This window comes from Leiobunum rupestre, chromosome 10 (assembly GCF_980474605.1).
Source record: "Leiobunum rupestre chromosome 10, qqLeiRupe1.1.hap1, whole genome shotgun sequence".
Taxonomy (NCBI): Eukaryota; Metazoa; Arthropoda; class Arachnida; order Opiliones; family Sclerosomatidae; genus Leiobunum; species Leiobunum rupestre.
In genome coordinates, this window is record NC_143393.1 from 33665762 (window position 1) to 33689471 (window position 23710).

The 23710-nt window shown below is 34.8% G+C and overlaps 1 protein-coding gene across 1 annotated transcript; it reads right to left on the reverse strand.

The window, feature by feature from the left end:
- Positions 1–629: 629 nt before the first annotated feature.
- LOC149925467 (uncharacterized) lies at positions 630–12488 on the reverse strand. Its single transcript, XM_090160037.1, has 2 exons — positions 12303–12488; positions 630–3349 (listed from the first exon to the last, which is right to left on the reverse strand). Exons 1-2 carry the CDS (start codon positions 12315–12317, stop codon positions 1721–1723), a joined length of 1644 nt encoding a protein of 547 aa, XP_090016163.1. The 5' UTR covers positions 12318–12488; the 3' UTR covers positions 630–1720.
- Between the last annotated feature and the right edge of the window lie 11222 nt (positions 12489–23710).

Sequence of the window (23710 nt, forward strand, 5' to 3'; positions counted from 1 at the left end):
ACGTTCTTTTGCCTCTGCGGGGGGAACGAATTTTCTAAGGGAACACCGAAATTGATCTCTTTTGGGGAAGTTCAAGCTAGCCTTGTACCAAACGGGATTAAAGAAACGTCAGCTTCGGCAGTTCCAAGTGTATGTTAAGCCCCATTTTCATGCTCGCTGGTAGTGGATAAAAATCGTCAAAATTCGCTTCCGCCACTCGCAAGCGTGAAAATAAAGCTAAAATATCTGTTTGAAACAGATCGACGCGGAAAGTGATAAAGTGTATAGCTGAAGCGGATTTTGACGATTTTTACCCGCTGCCAGCGAGCATGAAAATGGGGCTTTAAGGCTACTTTGATAGGCAGTACGGAGAGACATAGGTCGATTTGGACAAGCATATCCGCCATAGGCAGCATAGCCATTTGTCTACTTAGAGGTATCATTAACTTATGTCTTAACCAATTTGAAGTGAAGGGATGTGGGCTTTTTAAATACATTTTCTCTAAGGCTAAGCCTACAATTCCTAGAAGACGTACTACCCTAACTCTAAATTAAAAAAAAATCCAATAAAGCTGCTTTAAACGTTTTTTAAATTAAATCGGACTAGCTGGAGGCTCCCGGATAAAAAAAACTCCCAAGGCCTCCTATTAACTCTTCCAATACGAAAAGTCATATTTTTTTAATTATTATTCTGATATAGTTTACGATCTCAAGGCCGGTCCGCTCTCGAAGGTCGGTCGAGCCGAGCTAAGCTACAATTTTTGTTCGCGCTGTATTTGATGGGTGGGGTTTTAATATCTAGTCGGACCATCTATTTACGCGCTGTTATACTTTCAAGGTGAATGGACCGTGTCTCTGAATACATTTTCTCCTAATATGGGCATCACCAAGATTCACTAACCCTTCATTCGCTACTAGAATCTTTCGGTCAAAAATAACATTGATTGTTAAAAACAATAACGCTTGATTTGAAAATAGATTTTAATCAGTAATGTTAGGGAAACGTAAAATGATGCCAGAAAAATCTTTTTTTTCCCCAAATTTAACGCGTTACTAGACTCACCACCGCCTATTTACATCATTTCTGGGTATTTTAATAATTTATTTACACAACGATTAACCGAGTCAGACGACAGAAAATGGGAAAATAAAGGTTTAAAACAATTTAGTAAAATCAAATAAAACGTCTACCTGAATCACAAGAATGTTCAAGAATAAATATTTGTTACAGAGTAGTGGAAATTAGGAAATTAAGAATAGAACAAATAATAATTAACAAACATCAGTTTTTAATGTCAGGGGATAATGAGATCAGTCAATAACGGTCAATTAATCGAAGAAAAACAAAAAAATCAGAATGAGTGGACGCAAAATGATTAAGACTATGAATTACATTAAAATCGACAAATAGTGGAAATAATTATTTTTTTCGGATTAACGTAAAAAAAAAGGTCACACGTATAATTCGAAATTTCGTTGGACACCCCGTGACTCCACTCCGCTGAAAATTACGAAATTTTTCACGAAATTTCGTGATTTTGAAACGTATATATTCGTCCAAGGCCTAACAATTAACAACGGCCGAAGACTTAGGCACTGTTGGCAAAGCACGATTACTAAAAATTTAGCCAAAACCAACGCAGGATGGCAGCGCTATGGCCAAACTAACTGAACTCTCGCATTCTCCGAGTGGTAGCTTTTGGTTAACTATTTAGTAAACGTGAAAATGTACGCGTGAATATTAATAGGGGGCGTAGGCGTAGGCTGGCGGTGGTGGGTCGTAGTATTCGGAATTGTCCCTATAACGGTTACTGGGTGCTGGAATCCACACGATACCTTCTTCGCCTCTGGCATGGTTACTACTCGACGTCTGCACCCTCCTGTAAGTCTTGCCCTTCGTGGATGATGGACGCTGCACCGTTTTTCGACTGGGGCTAGGGGTTCCGGAGTATCCCTTGACGTACGGTTGGACTGGTCTAGAAAAGACGTACTCCCTGGCGACGCTCTGAGGGAAGGTGCCTTTTGGATTTTGGTAGCGACATTTATTGCAAACTTGACCTCTACGCAGGGGGTTTCTGGATTGCGGCGGCGGTTGTACGTAGCCCTTGACATAAGGCTGTACCGGTTGCTCAAAGATCTTGGGTCTGCTCGTGACGACCGTGACTTGTTTACGAGGAGGCACGTATCCCTTAACGCTTTGTGGTTGTTGGACAACGACGACGCGTTGAGGCGTTTTCACTTGTCCCTTCTGGTAGACAACTTCGACCGGCCTTTCAAAGACCTTTGGTCTAGAAACTACCACCACCTGAGGGGGAGGGGTGGCCACGTATCCTTTGGTGTATGGCGTCACGGGTTTCACGAATATTTGAGGCCTGCTTGGTGGAATGACTTTGACAACTGGGGCTGGTGTTGGATGAACGTACCCCTTGACGTAATCCGTTACTGGTTGTTGAAAGATATAAGGATGTTTCACCACCTTAACTACTTCCGTGGGTGGTCTGGTCTTGACGTACGTCTTAATAGGTACCACCACTGGTTTCTGGACAATCACTTGCTGTTGGACGGGTACAACCTTAATTGACGGAGCCGGAGTGGCAACGTAGCCCTTGATGTACGGAGTCACTGGTTGTTGGAATATTTGTTGCTTGGTTGGAGGAATAACTCTGATTTGGGTTTGGGGGGGGACCGGAGCTATTGGCGGTACGTAACCTTTAACGTACGTCGTTTTGACGGGCTCGACAAATAGTTGCGGAGTGGCGATGACTTGCTTCGGGGGTGGTATGATGACCTGTTCGATTTTGGCCGGTGGTGGAGCCAAGATCACTTGCTGTTCTATTCTGGGAGGGGGAGCAACGATGACTTGCTGCTCTATTTTGGGCGGTGGTGGCGGAGGAGGTTGAACGAGGACTTCCTTAACTTGTTGTGGTGGTGGTGATCCCACGTATCCCTTGATGTAAGGTTGAACGGGAACGCCGAAGAGCTGTTGCCTCTTTATCTCGGCTAGGCCGGCTTCGACGTCAGTCAGTTCCTGATCCGTGGGCGCCTTGTAAGGTTTACTCGGGTTTGTTTTGGTGGCACCAATTTTGGTGGGGCTAACTGGAACGCCGTCGGCACCAGTGTCCCCTTTCACCCTGTACCCGAATGGTCCGGCGCTGTACTCCACGTACCTCAGTTTACCGTTTGCGTCCCGGTAACCGTAGCGGCCGTGGACAACGCCATCGAAGCCTCTGTGTTCCTGACGAAACTGATCTCCAGTGTCGTATCCAAATTTATACGTTCCATATTCAGTTTGTTTCTGGTACTGGACTGGACCTCGAGCCGGGGGCGTTGACTCGACTACAGCTGCACACAGCAGACTAGCGAGAATCAGCTGTGGAAATTGGTCACTTATTAGTTTTAAACTAGATTAAAAAATAAGCCTACCGAGTTCTTACGGAAAGAACCCGCTTGAAATTTACTACATTGAATGTGCGTCGAAACGTTTTAAGAAATTTCTTGAAAAGTTATCAGGATAATATTTCAATTTAACAGTAAATTCCAAAGACCAAGTTGTCTCGATAGAGCTGAAAACTGGCTACCCAAAAAATACTCGGAAAACTCGGCCAAGGTAACCCTCTCGCCATCTAGGTTCGGGATAATTAACTAATTCGTTCCAACCGGTTTGACTAGATGGCGCCAGCGATCCAACTAGCGGGGATATTCAAAAAGCGTATTTCAGAGGAACGACTTGGGAATATCAAACAGTCCCAGACATTTACAATACAATAGACAAAATTTCCCTTGATTTCTTTTCGGTTTCATTGTTTCTGGGGAGATACGATGTTTAATGAAGATTAGTTTACCACGTTTTTACAAAGAGGGCGTCTTGAGCCTTCGCGTGAAAGTGAGAGAGAGAGAGAGAGAGAGAGAGAGAGAGAGAGAGAGAGAGAGAGAGAGAGAGAGAGAGAGAGAGAGAGAGAGAGAGAGAGAGAGAGAGAGAGAGAGAGAGAGAGAGAGAGAGAGAGAGAGAGAGAGAGAGAGAGAGGGTGAACCCGCAATAAGGGGAAAGAATCCAACTAATAAAGATGAATGAAGAAGTGAAAACATTTTTCAGCGCTTCGCCCATTTTTAACAGGAGGCCCTCGTTTACGACTTCATTGTGTACAAGGCCCATTTCGTCTGCCGCCTCTCACGAACTGCCATAAAGCACGAAAAAGACCCAATTCCGACAAAATAGCGACGACGCGAGGGAAAATAATATAAAATCGAGTTTCCACAAATTTCTTCATCGTTCACAACCTACGAGCTTATTATTTGACCACCTCCACGTTGCCTCTATTGTTTCTAGTTAAATATAAAATAACGCGTCCCAATCTGACCTACATTATTCGTTCAAAACCCCGTGAATCATATCTCTCTAGTACAAATGATTCAACGTAGAAAGTGGATGTTAAATCGTGGCCCACGACATCAACAACTAACACGGGATAATTATAATACGTTGCGAAAATCACCGGTAGATGTCACCAGGGTTGGACATAAGCAAAATGTTTTTAGTAGTCCGCCTGACTAGTGAGCCCCCTATCCTAGTTTATTTTAGTAGTTACTGACTAGTGGGTGTAAAAATGGGGGTATACAAACAAAATGGACAGCCAAACATTTTGCTTTACCCGTCAGAATTAAAATAGGAGTTTATCACTAGAGTTCCATGACTTGACTGATCACATTTTTTTAAATAAAATTAATTTATGATACGCCATATTCGCCATTATTTATGAATATTTAGGTAAATTTTTCACTAGTCAACTTGAGTAGTGAGCCCCCAGATTTCGATTAATTTTGGTAGTCAGAGCATTTATTTTAGTAGTCAACTATCGTGTCCAGCCCTGGATGTCACTAGATGCGAGCCATTAGATGACTCAATAACAGTAGTTTTTAAAAGTTCGTCCACCCGGCGTCTATATAGGCCTACTCTAAAAACTAACCCTTGGTCCGTTTTAATGGCCACCCACGATCAATCGTGTTTCTTCCTCCATCCGATAGAGGGCGTCGCGCTTAAAGGATAGAAAGTGAACTTCCTTTTCTAAAAGATAAAATTATCGACGCCCTCGTCGTCATCCAGAGAAACGCGTCTAAAACGAACGCGAGGTTAGCGGCATTTCGTTTTCGTTAAGAACAACCGGCGAATTATTGGCCGCTCGGGGGCGACACGCCGCGACATTGACAGCGGTTGTTGTTAAAGTGACGTAGATTTCCAGCTCATACTCTTAGCTCGTGGGTAGCGGGACTTTTTATCAGCTAGTTGGTGGGATATTGCTTCTTTGGGTAAAATAACGTCGTGTCAGATTTTATTACATAATTTGTGGTACTTCGCGTTATTCATTCTTACGGTTTGACGCAAACAAATAGATTTTTGAATGATGAAAAATATTTATTTTTATAAGAAACTTTGTCCGCTAGTGGCGTGATCAAATTAGAGGGGTTTCTTATAGCGTTTTCCATTTGACTGCTCTAGATCGCTCTGATCAACATTTTATGTTCCATTAGCGTGCTCGGATCTGCTCCGATCAAGTTTCGGGTGTTCCATTTCCCGCTCTTACGTGCTCAGAGATCGCCCAAAACCGATCTGCCGGTTTCGACAGATGCACGGATCGAGATCAAGATCGGAGTAAATTTTTGCGTGTTCCTTTTGGATTTTTTGGCAAAAGGGCAGACAAGACGCGAAAATTCAAATTACTAGCAGACGAAAAACCACAAAGCGCGGGAATATGTTCATGGAATGTTCCATTTGCGGTTTTGCTCTAGTCGATTGGGGCGAGATCTATGACGTTTTTAAATACACGCGTTGTTAAAACAATCTGATTTTGTGGTCAGAACTACCAATGGAATAAATCCCTTTTGTCAACAACACCAATGCAACAAATACTTTTTTTCAGACTACCAATGAAATAAAAATGTGCCATCTGCTTAAAGAGCCTCTATTTCAGTCACGCCGCTAGGGGCGAAATGTATTTCTTAGAACCCTATTGAATCCCTTACATTTTGTACTTTTTCATTAAATATGTTCACGTAATCACAGCCGACATAGCCATCGATATAAAATCAAAATATAGAAATATTATCGTCGGCAAAGTTTATTTAAATATATAGGGTGTGTGAGTGTATTAATAATAAAAGTTATTCACTTCCTGATATCATAATAGCAAGATAATATTAAGTATCCCTCGAAACCGCCTTGGGCTTCCTTCCGTTCAATAAATCGAAAGAATTTGAACGTATCAATTGTTACGGCGAACTTCCTGCTTATATTTTTCACCCAATCCAAAAGATATGATTTGGTGAAACTCAAAACTCGATGAAAGGGTGAGTAAAAATATGGGGTATATTTCATCCACCCTTTTTTTTGGTTTCTTTCAATCTAAAGAAATCAAATTTAGTGGCTTTGTCGATTCGCCTAGGTGTCGAAAGATATCAATTTTCACTTCCTAGGGACACTTATTATTATAGAACGAAAGGTGAAGAGACTTAGAATCGTTTTGACAATTCATTTTTTTGTGATGGGGTGCCCAACATATCTTTATTATATAACCTAAATATAATTTAATATGGCGAAACGAAATTGAGAGATAATTTCAGATATGGACAACGCGAAAGTCTGTTTGAATTAGGTTTTGGTGAAAACAATAACCCGCTTTTTCTCGATTTCGTTTTTCAATAATGGTTCTAGCCCGGTTTCTAGAACTGGAGATCAATTAGACTATGTTGGGTTGAATAGGAACAACTTATCAGGGAAAAGATTGGCCAAGAATTCGATATAGACCTACCTACACGTCGGTTACTGGTCTCGTGGTTCGCGCTGCTGATAAGGATTTTATTTTGTTACGGAATCGATTTCAATTTGAAAGGCTTTAAAAATCCACCCTCGCGTTTCCAAATTGGATTGGGGCAGAGGGAAGGGTTTGCATGTCGAATTTAATTGGTTCTTCCGCGTTCGAGCGAATATTTCGTTCTCATTTTTGATTTAAATTACTAGGCCTAATTTGAAGTAATCTGTGCTTTTTTTTTTTCAAAATAGGAAAGATATTTATTTGGTGCCTATGACAGAGGGGGCTTCGCACCACACACTCCAAAATTACATAAAAGGTCTTAGCACCAGAACAAAGAAGAGGAAAAATTAAAAAAACAAAAAAAGTACCAGCTACAAAATAACAAACGAAAATAGAAAAAACTGACAACAGACGAAATCTAATGACAGCCAATTAAAAAACTAGGCAAAACAAAGGTAGGAACTTAACATTAATTGATTTTCGCCACTTTAAAAAGTAATCTGTGCTGTTTTTAAGAGCAGCCACTGGTTAGATGGCGCCACTAACAAATTGTAAGTACTAGGGGGATTAAGTTATATCCACCAATGGGAAAGCGGATGAAAGGTCATGCTTTTTCATTGCCCAATAAAAAAGAAGGGAAAAGGGAAATAACATTTCACCCTCTTTACTATTGGTAGAAATAGCTTAACCCCTTAGTACTTGTTAGTGACGCCATCTAATCAATGGCTGCTCTTAAAAATTTCCTTCATTGAAGAAAAAGCAGACAAAGAAAATAATTTGACGTTTGACCTCGTGGACCTATGATGTTGGCATAGCAATCAGGGTTGGACATAAGGATATTTTTGTTAGTAGTCAGCCTGGCTAGTGGGCCGCCTATAAATAAAATGGGATTGATGAATGATGAATTTATGATACACCATATCCGCCATCATTTATGAATATTTAGGAAAATTTTTCACTAGTCAAATCGACTAGTGAGCCCCCAGATTTCGATTAATTTTAGTAGTCAGAATATTTATTTTAGTAGTCAAATGGCGTGACTAGTGCCTTATGTCCCACCCTGATAGGCTATCCGTTTGTTGCGAAAGTTACCGTCCTAATAATTACTTTTAAAGACGATAGATGGCAGTTCGGTGATTGAAACCAGGAGATACTTCTAAATTATGACTTCGGAGTCGCGGAAAACATAGTTAAAGGGCTACACCGGCGTTTGAAAAATTCGGCCAGTATTTAGCATGTGGTCGCCAATTCGACTAATCCTATTCTGGAAACTAGCTCATGAAACTGGTCAATTTCAAACGTCGGTGAGGCTAGCTCAATATAGAAAAAACATCTATTTGACTATTCTCAGTTTTTTGACACGGTAGGCGTGGCCTAAATCAGAAGGCTTGCTTCTTGACTTGACTAGACGTGGCTAAGGTACAGTACTTTAGCCGCGTCTAGTCAAGTAAAGAAGTGTTTTAAGAATTCCTGGCAACTATGACAACGCAAGGTCCCAAGAGATCCACTTCAGCGATACCAAGTTTGTCCAAATTTAATTATAATAAGTCGTGAATTATCGATTTATCGTTTGACTCATAATGGTGAATCCTCTTAATTTCTTTGTCCGTGTTCCGTCATGCAGTCCATGACGCGAATAAATAATTTTAAATCCGATTATTTTCAGTTCACCAAAGAAATAACGTGGGATATAATGATTCAATAACCAAACAGCAATCACAAATATAAATTTAAAATAATATTTTCAACGTGTATTCCCAAAACATTCAATAAAAGGTTGAATGAAATGGGCCAGCGTTGGTCCAGGCGATGGAAGGCCATTCGGGTGTGGAATAAGACTGATCGACGCCAGAATACAAGCCTCCCACCATCACATTATGAAGAGGTTGAAAATTCTCTCTCATTTTTTTTCATACCTCTTAATATTTAAGTAATAGTGGGAATATTATGAAAATGGCAAGGACATTAGCAGTAAGATTAATCCGCGGGAACGTAGGCGATGGTCGCTTTCTGCTTAGAAAACGATCTGGAAATCTTTACAAAATGCTAAATGGCGAGTGGGAGACTTGGAAATGTTTTCCTGGCATCGAACCACGAACACGTTTTTATCCCATCGCACTCAACCAAAGATATTACCAATTCTAATCAAGGACGGAGGTTTCTTCAGAAGGAATCAACGGGGTTCAGCAGACGTTTTTAAGGATTTGGCGATAGCCTTATCGATATTATAGTTTAGAATCACTCGATTTTACGATTAAAAATAAAACCAATTAAGAGTCAGCCTCAGCCTTAGAAATTAAATTGATAATTCTCCGACAAGTAACCGATATATAACATCATTTATAGGTTGATAAACTTAAAGGTCAGTAAAATCGCGATACCGGATGAAGTATCGGAAAAATATAGAAATCGAAATAATTATCGGGAAAATCGCGTTTTCGGAAGAAATATCCGGAAAATTGAGATATCGGAAGAAACATCGGGAAGTTTGCGATATTGAATTGCGATTTCGAAAAAACATTTCGGGAAAATCGAGATATCCGAAAAATTGCGATTTTGGAAAAAAATATCGGGAAAATCGAGATATCCAAAAAATCACGATTTCGGAAAAAAAAATATCGAGAAAATCGAGATATCGGGAAAATCGCGATTTCGGAAAAAAAATATCGGGAAAACCGAGATATCGGAAAAATCGCGATTTCGGAAAAAAATATCGGGAAAATCGAGATATCGGAAAAATCGCGATTTCGGAAAAAAATATCGAGAAAATCGGTTTATCGAAAGAATTATCGGTAAAATCGCGATATCACTTGAAAGATTAAAAGTTTAAAAATATCGAATGCATATAGAAAAGTAGATTAACTAAATGCCAAGGTATCGATAATAAGTCGGTCAAGACTTAGGTTCCCGACTTTAAAAAATGACAAAACGTGAAAGCAATACATAAATTTAAAAGCCCACTTTGCATCTCGGCGTAGCTAGAGAAAGCCTTGTATGAAATGGATACGGTACAGAACTGCCTATACCTACAACGTCGAAAGCTAACAACGGAGAAACGTCAAAAAATGAGCAACCTATACAACGTCGAAAACTAACAACAAATGAGCATTTCGTCAAAAGAAGACAAATCGTTACAGTTTTGGCTCACGGTCAGGGTGGGTATCTCTGTTTCTTTCTTAATCACATTTTAGAATCGGCAAGGTGCCAAAAGAAAACCAAAATAAGGATGAATAATGAAGAAAAGAGGGTGTATAGACACCTCGGGTTCGTTTCAATCGCAACGCGACCAGAAAGAATGTTTTGCCAAGAACTGACACTTCCGGAGTAAACAATTTCATTGAAATATTTGTCCAAAATGGCGCGGGATTTTTTCCCTAATGACTCCTAATGCTTTTTGGAGCTCGCAGTTCCGGAGTCTCCTTCCAAACAATTATAAATAAAAGAATAGAAGGTTTCTTTTGTTTTACTAGTTTATTTAAATATTTTTGGAAGCGAAAGGTATATCTAGGTAAATTGTAAAAATTTATATTAACGGTATATGTTTTAGAATAAAATGGGAGCGAATAATTAATTTGATCTAGTTTCAATGCGTCCCCAACTTACGAGATGTCACCTTGTCAATAAAATTGAAATTACTAACCTCGATAGAATCCCAATATAGGGTTGAATATGCTGATTAGTAACCAGTAGTGTAGCCAGGATTTTGGTTCGGGGTGGCAAAGAAAAAACCAATTGTACCATAAGTGTCAGGGGGCACGTGCCGCAACACCGAGTAGTACACGTGGTATATTTTAAGCAATATACCATTTAACTATTCCTTCAAGGGCAATGGCTTATGCATTGCTAATTAATGGAATTGTCTTGTTTGTTAAATGTACCGTCCCACTTTCTGATATTTACGGCTTGGGTTAAAAATCAACGGTCATAATTCTTAATTCTACGACCTCGTATGATAATTCCCGATAAAAGGGTGAAAATTAGCATAAAACGGAGCGGATTGTAGGCTAATTTCATGGAAAGAAGCGGTTAATTATTCCAATAAAAATACCCCCGAAGTTCGTATAACTCGTGTATATTGTAACTCAAATCGTAAAATACTGAAGTTGACATTACGAAGAGGTCACATTGGAGAAACCCATATCAAAATTCACCCAACGGGAATATTTGAATAAAGAAGGCAAGAGGTTGACAAACATTTTATGGTGATATTAATTATTATTACTTCGAATCTTTGATATTGAGGAATGGAAATTTTACGAAATCTTTTGGTCATAATAAAGCTTGAATGTTTGTAAATTGTTCAATACGCGGGCTACTCCAGATATGATCTAATAAAATTAAAATACACGGATTCAATTTCTTTTTAAATTAAAAAAATATATTTATTTTATTTAAATAATTTTCTTAAATTTATTGATTTTTATACAAGCTCTATTTCCGGTCAAATTAATTTTTTGCTCGTATGTTGATAAACGTAATAATAAAAATTTAAACTAATCTAAATAAAATTTAATCGTTATTTTCATAAATACACTAATCCATTTAAATAAATGATGTAAAAGCGCTTGTTTGAAAAGAGTCAACACTGACTGGAGGTGAAACTACATGTACGTGCCTTCTCGAGTTGCAACGCTTATTTAGAGTGAAATATTTCGCGCACCAGTATAGCGCGTAGGACCCATTCTAAAACAAACCACATTAAATTAGACTATAAACAAATCGTAAAGTTGCACCGTCTAGACTCGCGTGGTGCTGACACACCCCTCGAGACGACCACAGCTCTCTGCAATAATAGACTGCACTAAATAAAGAAATATATATATATATATATATATACCACGCCCCAAGACAATTGTATATCACTAAACTTAAAATCGCGCATTTCGTAATAGTCAGTAAACCTACGAGGCTTATAAACCCAAACGCTAAATACTTACACTAAACGTACCTACAAACAAAATTTAATAAATTTCTTAGAGACGCCCTTGAAAATGACGTCTATATAGAGTTATAAATTCGGAATTAAATTATTGTAACGACGACCACGGTAATTACAGGATAAGTAAGGATTGTCGACTGGATGAGGAAGAATGTACGCAACGCCTTGTAATAATTGTCAAAAATGCTAGAGGGTATCTTATAATGGAGATAAGCCCATAAAAGGTTATTCCAGACAAAGACTGCTATCGTACGCGTATTTAAAATGAATTTATAACAGTTTTTTTAACGTTCCTTTGATTTGGAACGTTTGGCTAAATATTATCTTATCTTATTTTTAAGCTTATCCATCAAAATGCTCACGGGTCAAACTAAAACTAACTCTTTCAATTTCGTCCATGAAAATTATACTAAAATTTCAAAATATTGAAAAACGTAATGTTAAATTTAAAATTTTTAAATTTCTCATTGTACGCTGAATTAAATTTATAATTTCCAATAACGATTTCATCAAAAATAACATTTGGAACATTTCTTTGGCACATTCAATGCTTATAAATCGTGAATGAAAATGCTTACCTGGGCAGCTCGCATGTTTCCCCGAACGCTCAAATCCCGCAGACGACAATGTCAAAAAACGGTGCACGCGACCAAACTGTAGAGCAACCTTCAAACGTGACGCGCCACAGTCGTTTCGTTTTCGTGAAATGAGAGTCGAAGTGAAAGTGAATCTAGTTAAGAACCTATTAGGCAAGACGCGGAGAGAGAGACGAAATAGCGTTGGCAAAAAGGAATTTATTTTCTAAACAATCGAGGATGAAAAAAGGGTGAGAAATAAGAAGCGCTCCGCCAGAACCGAATTCGACCAAAGCTCGAAAGTGAATTAAAGCGACTCGAATGTGTGCGCCACTATTTATAAGACGAGTGGGCGACCCAGCGGATCAACTGGCGAAAATCGGCAATTTCCACCTCTTCTCTTCGACGCAAAAAAGGATTTGGCGTCAGAGACTTTCTCCGTCAGATCCAGAGACGGAGAATCGAAGAGGAAAGTTTACGAAAAAAATCTTCTCTTTCGAGAAAATGTTCTCTTTGGATCCCAACCTCACAACCTCAATAATCGAATGACGAAATTTATCTCTTACTATTATCCCCCCCCTCAATTACCCCAGGTTATCCCCCTCTCATTACACGTATTACGTACCTATAGCATTCTTATTTTAGAAATTATAGTTTAACCATTCACGTGTGATGGATTGTACGTGACGAACCCGAGGCGTCTGCTACGCGTGATTATAACGTATATCCGTTTTAAAGGCGAGAATTTTCCGCGTATTTTAAATTGTTGGTCAACATTATAATGTTGTTCGTAATTACGTTCAAAAGCGGAAAGATAAAATTAATACGTAACGTATTGTAGCCGTAACTAGGATATTATCCCTTTGGCAAAAGTCTAAAATAATCCGCCTTCGGGCGGAAGTACGAAAGCTTAGTCACATCCACCAACGACAGAGTTCCGCCGTGGAACTTTATAACCATGGCGGAAGAGTATCGATTTTTTTCACGCGATGTAATCTTGCGCGACGATCGCTGACTTCAAATTAATTATTTTAATTTTTTAATAATTTATCTTTATCTTAAAATATAATTTAATAATAAAGTATACTATTATTTTAACACCAAGTGTTTTCTGTCTTTTAATGACTAAACAATTACATTAACAATTACCATAAATGCATAATATTTTTACATAAGTGTGAAACTTACTATTCTTCGTATGCAAAAGATTTACTGAGATCTATTCACAAGACAGACTGCATTACGGGCTTCGTCGCAGTTTTGCGTCCGCTTGCTAACGCGTCACAAGTAACCTTTGACAACGCTTCGCTAGGGGGAGATTTTCTTCTTGTTTCACTCCATTACTAGCTCTCAGTAAAATATTCCCCAAAGTGACAAACGTATATTATAGACTTATGAAATTACGTGGCAATTTAAATTTCACAAGAAAATATATTTTAAAAATCCAACTTTTAATTTTATTATTAATTTTTTTAACAATGCACTTCTCGTTTGAGCCCTAATCTAAACTAATCTAGAATAAATGTAATATTAGCCGAATTTACCAGCGAAATACGTGAAATAAAACAAGATAATTTCAAAAACGAATATAAAACACCCAACAGTAAGTTCCTCCCCCCTAATCAGCTTGGTTTCTTATTGTTTCCTTAACATTTCACTGAAATTTTCTCCCAATTTAATTGGTTAAAACTAAAATTTGCTAAATCATGCGTATTAAAGAAAACTATATAAATTTATCTCAAAAATTGTCTGTATAACTACTCTTTTTTGTAACTTTTTTTATGTAACCAATGACATGACACGTATTTTTGTAATTTTTTATGTAACCATTGATATTTGATTTATCTTTTAAAAATCTAAAAAAAATTACATTAAATATTAATATATACAGAGGCATAAATATATCTAAATATTAACTTCAACAATAAATCCTCATTATTATTAAAACTATCATTTAACACGACTTCTGACGCGATTGGGCCGCGGGGAAATTGACCATGATTCCCGCGCAGCTCATTAATCGTTCGAAAGTTGTCCCAAAAATGATGGTGTTCGGGTAAAATTGTAAAATATACGATTCGAACTATATTGGGAGTAAAATACGACGAAATTGGTCGGGTTTTTCCTAATTACTCATTCAAGAGTGGCGGATCCGTGGCATTATTTCTCGCGTAGGTATCAGTCGGATTAAGAATGGGTGGTCTTGGAACATCGATGTTTTATCGCAGTTGCGATAAAATGGAAGAGTTATGGAGAACCCGGATTCGATCGATCGGGGTGGAGTTCCAATTTGAAACAGTTCATATTTTTACTCTTAACTTATCAATAGTTAAATGGTTAAAAAATCACTAAAACGAATTCTTTACTTACCAGTAATTCAATGGTAAAAAAACACAAAATAAACTCTTTACTTACCAATAGTTTAGTTGTTAAAAAAAACACAAAATAAACTGTTAACTTACCAATAGTTAAGTTGTTAAAAAAAACCCCAAAATCAAACCCGAAACTTTTCAATAAATAAATGATAAAAAACCCAAAAATAAACTTTTAAATTACCAATAATTGAAATTAAAAAAACCACAAACATAAACTCTTAACTTACCAAAATGTAAATAAAAATAAACTCTCAATTAAACTTTGTTAGCTAACTTGTGCTAATACACTAATTAAAACAAAACAAGACAACGATTTAATTAATTTTTTTTCTTGTGCACTTTTTTAAACCGTTGTCATGTTTTCTTTTAACTAATCAACTTAGAAAAATTATTTTGTCAAAAAACACAAAAATAAACTCTCAACTTAGAAAAATTATTTTGTAAAAAACACAAAAATAAACTCTCAACTTAGAAAAATTATTTTGTAAAAAACACAAAAATAAACTCTCAACTTAGAAAAATTATTTTGTAAAAAACACAAAAATAAACTTTCAACTTAGAAATATTATTGTGTAAAAAACACAAAAATAAACTCTCAACTTAGAAAAATTATTTTGTAAAAAACACAAAAATAAACTCAATCAGTCAATCTAGTTCCCTCGTAAATCAAAAATACGAATTTTTAGCATTTTCCGAAACGCTGAAATTCATTTTTGTAAAAAGCGAAGTTTACTTAATTAAGAATATTATTTCAAAATGACGAATTCGCCTGTCTTCAATTTTGGACTATAGACCATTTTAAGCTTAATTGTCTGAAAATTATAACGAGTCTAGTCGTGAGTTGATCTATAGTTCGCCGTTTACAAGAAGGGGTTAAGATTGACTGAAACATTTCAAGGTTCCCTTCGATTTTCCGTTGAACCTGACCCCTACCGGCTTCCACAGAATTTGTTCTGGATCACGTCAACGAATTCCCGTGTCTTCCAATTTTGCTCTTGGACACGAAAAATATCTTTGAAGTAAATATTTCAAGAATAATATACTATAATTGTTATTTCGGCAAACTTTCGTATCAAAAGCTTGAAATATAGTTATTTTAAAATTTCATTGCAAATAACTTCGAAACATTTTTTATTTAAAAATTGTATTTCCTATAATTTCTGAAAATTTTTAATTTAAAAAGATTAATTTCCCGTAATATCTGAAGATTTTTACTTTAAATTATATTTCCCATATATTTTAAAAATTTTTAATTTAAATTATTTTATTTCCCATAATTTCTGAATATTTCTTATTTTATTTCCCATAATTTCTGAATATTTCTTATTTTATTTCCCATAATTTCTGAATATTTCTTATTTTATTTCCCATAATTTCTGAATATTTCTTATTTTATTTCCCATAATTTCTGAATATTTCTTATTTTATTTCCCATAATTTCTGAATATTTCTTATTTTATTTCCCATAATTTCTGAATATTTCTTATTTTATTTCCCATAATTTCTGAATATTTCTTATTTTATTTCCCATAATTTCTGAATATTTCTTATTTTATTTCCCATAATTTCTGAATATTTCTTATTTTAATTCCCTTTTCATGACATTTGTTTTTAAATATTTTTATTTTTTTATTTCCCTTAATTTCTTGACATTTCTTAAAAAAATTTAATTTAAAATTAAATTTCCCATAATTTCTGAAGATTTTTAAATTAAATTATTTAATTTCCCATAATTTCTGGAGATTTTTTAAAATATTTTTATTTATTTTTTATTTTCCCTAAATTTTGTCATTTTTTTTAAATATTTTATTTATTTTTTTATCTCCCCTAATTTCTTGACATTTTTTAAATATTTGTATTTATTGACTCCCCTAATTGCTTGACATTTTTTAAAAATATTTTTATTTATTTTTTTATTTATCCTAATTTTTTGCATTTTTTTAAAATATTTTTATTTAAAATTACGTTTCGCATAATTTCTTAAGAGATTTTATATAATAAGTTAAGATAATCGTAATTTTCCAAAGAAAATCTTGGAAGAATTTTGCAATTTTCAAGTCTAATTAAAAGGTTCAGAACTAATTTATGTTGATAACTTAATTAACGGTTTCCTTATAATTATCGCGGCTTATCGTCGTCGTAAAAAAAATTGGATTCCGTTAAGAGTTTTGACAACAACAATGGAATGTCACATTTAATTGAAAAAGTTATTTAAATTAAAAAAGATATAACAGCGTATTATCTCGACGCGACAATAATACTAATGAAATGAAAGTGGAGTTTAAGAAGGCAAAATGCGTCTGCAGAATTCGTGCAGTAGGAGCTACCACTCAGTCGAACAAGGTAATATTTGGGACAAGCCCAGCTTATATTCCCATATCAACAAATGAGTTCCTTCCAGTGTTGGGCACCGCTCATCTCATGGTGAGCGGATTTGTTATTATGAGCGAAAATGAACGGTAAAATATCTTTTTAAAAGAGCGCAAAACAAAAATGAGAGGAGCGCCAATTTTACCGCTCATAAAATGAGCGGAAACAGAGGAGCGCCAATTTTACCGCTCAAAAAAAGAGCGGAAAGAGAGGAGCAAAAATATTACCGCTCAAAAAAAGAGCGGAAAGAGAGGAGCAAAAATTTTACAGCTCATAAAAAGAGCGGAAAGAGAGGAGCAAAAATATTACCGCTCAAAAAAAGAGCGGAAAGAGAGGAGCAAAAATTTTACCGCTCAAAAAAGAGCGGAAAGTGAGGAGCGAAAATTTTACCGCTCAAAAAGACGTGAGCGGGAGCGGCTCTTTGACGAAAATGCCCAACACTGATTCCTTCTCGAGAAAACATCACAAGTAGGGTCAACCAAGCGGAAAGTTTGCTCATTTATATTTTTTTAATGAGTCCATTTTTGAGAAATACACTTATAAAAAACCATCGTATGAATGGAATAACGGATTGTCTAATTACCGCAGTCGGAAGATAAGAGTGGTTTTAAAGTGAAAACGCTTAACTTTCAATTAATCGGAACCGAACAGATGGCCCGATGACTCGCGCACTTTCACTCCGGAGAGAAAAAATTGTTCTTTAAAAAAAACCGTAATTGTTTGGTTGTAAGTGGGCCATGTTCAAGGTTGCGGAAATTGAAAGGCGGGTCTTTCCGCTTACAGACATCTTTAAACACACGTCCATATTTTCTACATTATTATAATTTTTATTGGCACGCTTTCCTAAGAATGGTTTCACCAGATGTTTTTGCCTATTTAAGTTATTTGTTATATTCTAAAAGCTATAGAGTTGGACGTTTGCCTATTCCAAAAACTGCTTAACTTATAAGACTTCAAATACCTTTAATTAGTGTTGTTAATTTTCCGGAGAAATAAAATGCGGAAAAATTTCCGCAAATCGGCATAATAAAAAATTGAAACATAAATTACATTTTAAGGTTTTTTAATGTTTTTAACTTTTTATCGATATAAAATGTCTTATAAAACATTAATAGTTTTACATTATTGATCTGTTTAATCGGTTTGAGTCTATTTGATTGATTCCCAAATGATCGAACGGGTCCCATTTGATCGAATTTCCATTTGATCGAATTGCATTTGATCGAATGGCATTTGATCGAACGAAATTTGATCTAAAGCTACTGTAGGGTAAAACTACTAGTTTTTGGGAGTAAATCGAAAAGGCAACATCTAGTCAGAATGAGATACAGTAGACTCTAATACAGAAAAAAAACCTGAGCGCAGTGACGTAGAAAACAAAATATTATCTCGGACATAATTAATAGAAAGACCTATTTAAAAAAACGGAACTCTGTAACTAATTTTTAGCAATAGAAGGGCCGTGAACGTGGTCAGACCCCTCGTATACAATGGTGCATACGTGCCTACGGCGCGCGTACATCAACCTAACCTAACCTAACCTAAATTAACCTGACCCTATTTATATATATCAAAAACAACGGGCCGTTATCGTCGATGTCATAAAAAATTCCATCATATAGTGTATAAAGTAAAAATCTCTTCATCTTTGTGGCTTAATACAGTTAAAGCAATGAATTATTCCATCATTATTCCTTCTGCACTTAAGCAATGAATTATTCCATCATTATTCCTTCTGCACTTCATATTGACATTCGGTAAAATAAAAACATACCAACTGGAACTATAAATACTTTTGAATTCGATCAAATAGTATTCGATCATTTGAAGGTTCGATCTTATGAAACAAATGATCAAATGGAATTTCGATCAATTGCAACGAATAATGATCGACTGTCGATCACATATTTTTCGATCAAATGGACCAACACCGTTTAATCTAGTCTAGAGGTATAGTTTTACTTTTAGATTCGAAAAAATGAGGCGAAAATGTCGCTTTATTTAAATTTGCAAACAATATATTAGACTTATCATGGAATTAAATCTTTTTTATTTTTTTCGGAAAAATACGGAAAATTTTCCGGAAAAAGGTCTCGGTCATTTTCCGGAAAATTTTCCGACTAACAACACTATCTTTAATTCAAACTACATTTTTAACATTGCAAATTTCATTTTACAATTATTTTTTTTTGGTTATTTTAGATCAACACGTAATATAATATATAATAGACGGGTTAAGGCACTCCTTCGAAAAGAAGAAGAAACTTGTAGAATTTCGAAAGTTCTGAACGGATTTACTGCTGATTTTGAGACAGATTTTCGCCCAGATTTCGGGATTTTCCAATTGATATCAAGATTTCCAAAACAGCGTTTCCGTAGAGTGTTCGGAATTTGAAGAATAGTTTCCTATTAAAAAGTAAATGAATTAATGAACGTCGATAAGTGTGAAACGAAGAAGATTATTTCCTAATTTCAGGGGTCGTTAAAACTGCAATATACACGAACACGTCATCGCAGAGTGATTTAAAGGATTTGGGTACATTTGTTCGAACGCTGGTACAAATGTCCGAATGATCATTTGTCCGAATGCCGGAAAACAGGATCGTATGTCCGAAAACGTATTTCATTTGCCCGAAAAATTTGTCACAACTTTTGTTGGTGATTTAGTCGTTCAATTTATGTTAACTTTACTGGCGAATTTCATTTGTTCGAATAATCGTTTGTCCGTTTTTTCGAACATTAGGAATTGGTTAGTTTTTTTTTTAAATATTGTTAATATAAGAAAATAGTAACATTAACGTGAACCTAACCTAACCTAAAATATCCACAACATTCAACGCAATTCCCACTTACTATATCGGCCAAAAAAAATTCCGGACCAAAAAAAACGCAATAAGAAATACTAATTTAACGACAGAATTTGGACAACTGATGCTACCGATTCGGACGAATGAAACAAACAAGTTGTCCAATTTGAACAATTGATACATTTGTTATTTCGGCGGTTCGGACGAATGAAATTCGAACATTTGTTCCACCGTTCGGACGATTGAAATTCGAACAAATGTACCTACCCCGATTTGAATAATGTAAACGGATGTTTTAAATGTTCTGTCACTGAACGCGTCGCTTCTACCCTGATAGAGGTTGAAAATCCATTTTGAATGCACGTGGGGAGTCAAATTGGAAAGGGTTAAAGAAAAAACTTGTAAATTACAATTACATTAGAAATGACAGCCGTACATGACTCTGTACCGGTATGTCTGGAAATTAGTTACCGTTACAAAAACGTCTCTTAAACGTCTTAATAAACGCGTACTTGTACGTGAAGAAATGTATTGTAATCAGAACGCTACCATAAATCAAAGCGGAGATCGTCCGCGCAGTCATTAATGCAAAAAATTAGCATTCATTTTTTACAGCCTAAACATCAAAGGAAATATTTTGGCACGTTAGCCAGTCTGTTGTCTAAATTACGCCGCTAACCCGATAGGTACATTCGTATCTGGAACTTGTAGACTATACTCTCTTCCCGACTTCGCTGGCGATGCGCTGTTGGAAAAAGTATAGCGCGAGAGGTAACAGATTGAGGTTAATTAGAAGCATCTGCCCTTTGAAAATTGCGATCGAAGAAAACAAGCTAGCGTCATTATCAAATATTTCGCATATACGCCGAAAATGCGAGAATCAAATTAAAATCGGAGAAAATTATTCGGGATTCCAACGAAACAATGCCTATTTAACGGTTAACTTTTTACCCTAGGACCCTCGATTGTCCCGGAACAAACTATTTTAGTGGACCCCTATGTTAGTCAACTAAATTCAAGTTTTACTTCGATTTTTATTTTAAATTCGAATTTTTTAGGATAACCCTTTAAATTTGTATTACAAATTATCCGTATTAATAATTTATAAAATTTTGATAGCGACGAGTAACTGATAAAAATAAATTATTATTTATACGCAACGACCAAAATCGGATAATCCGAAGAAAAGCGACAATAGTCTAAATTAACCAATAAAAATTATTTATTCTTGTAATTAATCAATAAAAATTATTTATTCTTTTAAATTTTCCGATAAGACAAATATTCTTTTAAATTTACCGATAAGTCAAATATTCGTCTAAATTTACCGATAAAAGACAATTATTTGTTTAATTTTACCGCTAGAAATGTATTATTCGTTTAATTTTACCGATACAAGTCAATTATTCGTTTAATTTTACAGCTAAAAGTCCATTATTCGTTTAATTTTATCGTTAAGAATGAATTATTCGTTTAATTTTACCATAAGAGTCAATTATACGTTTAATTTTACCGATAAGAGTCAATTATACGTTTAATTTTACCGATAAGAGTCAATTATACGTTTAATTTTACCGATAAGAGTCAATTATACGTTTAATTTTACCGATAAGAGTCAATTATACGTTTAATTTTACCGATAAGAGTCAATTATACGTTTAATTTTACCGATAAGAGTCAATTATACGTTTAATTTTACCGATAAGAGTCAATTATACGTTTAATTTTACCGATAAGAGTCAATTATACGTTTAATTTTACCAACAAGAGTAAATTATACGTTTAATTTTACCAATAAGAATGAATTATTCGTTTAATTTTATCGTTAAGAATGAATTATTCGTTTAATTTTACCATAAGAGTAAATTATACGTTTAATTTTACCAATAAGAATGAATTATTCGTTTAATTTTACAATTAGAGTAAATTATACGTTTAATTTTACCAATAATAATGAATTATTCGTTTAATTTTACCATAAGAGTAAATTATACGTTTAATTTTACCAATAAGAATGAATTATTCGTTTAATTTTACAATTAGAGTAAATTATACGTTTAATTTTACCAATAATAATGAATTATTCGTTCGATTTTACCATAAGAGTAAATTATACGTTTAATTTTACCAATTATAATGAATTATTCGTTTGATTTTACCATAAGAGTAAGTTATACGTTTAATTTTACCAATAATAATGAATTATTCGTTTGATTTTACCATAAGAGTAAATTATACGTTTAATTTTACCAATAATAATGAATTATTCGTTTGATTTTACCATAAGAGTAAATTATACGTTTAATTTTACTGATAAGAGTCAATTATACGTTTAATTTTACCGATAAGGGTAAATATCTCATAAAAATTTAAACAATTATTCGTTTAATATTACCGATAAATAACGGTAAACCAATATACTTATTGCATCCAAAATATAATCTTCAAAAGAAGTGAAATTAATCCCAACATCTGGGCTATCTTGTCTATATTTGTTGAAGGCAAAAAATGGGGGTAAAAATCAGAAGCGTGAATTAACATAGAAAACTAATTAAACATATTGAAGAGAGTCTCACGGCCATTCTCGGCCGAGAAATCATCTTTAAATTTATAATTCCAAATTATAAAGTTTAAACCAAAGACACCCTTGAGGTGTCCGCCAAAACTAATTAAATTTACAAAACTATTTCTCAATTTTATTTTTATTAATCCTAATTCTTCTTTTTTGTATTATAATATTATTAGAAATTAATATTTTTATCACGAATTGAAATGAAAAGCTCGAAATATCTCGAAAAAGCGGAATTCGGGTTTTTGAAACGGGAAGAGATAGTATTTAATAATCATTATCATCTGTTTCGATCTAACATTGAAATTCCGTCGATAATTGCGAATGGGGGAGGAATAAATTATAATAGATGAAGGTATTAATTTATAATTTTTTAACCATTTAATAGATGTGTTTTTTAATACAACTTAAGATGTGATTTAGCGTTTTTCACGACCATTTTGGCATTTTCGAAATTGATGGATTTATACTGTAGGTTCAATTTGAGGTCGATCGGGTAAATTATTTATACGTGTTTTTACGAAATACAATGCTGCTTTTTTAAGGAAAGGCGCGTCGTTTTTAGCAATAAAATGTTTCACATTTCTTTCTACAAATATTTGTCTTGGAAATCGTTTCTCCAATTAAAGATAAATCGATCCATCAAAAGGGAAATGAAAATACAATTGCAAGGTCGATTTCTCCAGCGAAATAATGGCTCAATTACCAGTTATTTGAACAATAAAGACCTGACATGACCCCGTGACCCCAGGAACTAGAACTTACAAATTCGTGATAACAAGAAAATATCTCATATCATAAATTATTTCTGCTCACTTTATATTGAAAATGCTCAAAATTACATTAAAAATAGCGGTTAAGTTTTATCAAAACCGGTGTTTAAATTATATTATAGTCATGTTTAAATTATATTATAGTCATGTTTAAATTTATTATAGCTATGTTTAAATTATATTATAGTCATGTTTAAATTATATTATAGTCATGTTTAAATTATATAATAGTCATGTTCAAATTATAAAATACCAGTGCTTAAATTTAAAAACTGTGCTTAAAATTTAAAAACAAGTGCTTAAACTTAAAAAACCAGTGCTTAAGCTATATTAAAATCGGTGCTTAAACTATAATAGAATCCAGTGCTTAAACTTTAAAATACCAGTGCTTAAACTATAATAGAATCCAGTGCTTAAACTTTAAAATACCAGTGCTTAAATTTAAAAACTGTGCTTAAAATTTAAAAACAAGTGCTTAAACATAAAAAACCAGTGCTTAAACTTTAAAAATCCCGTG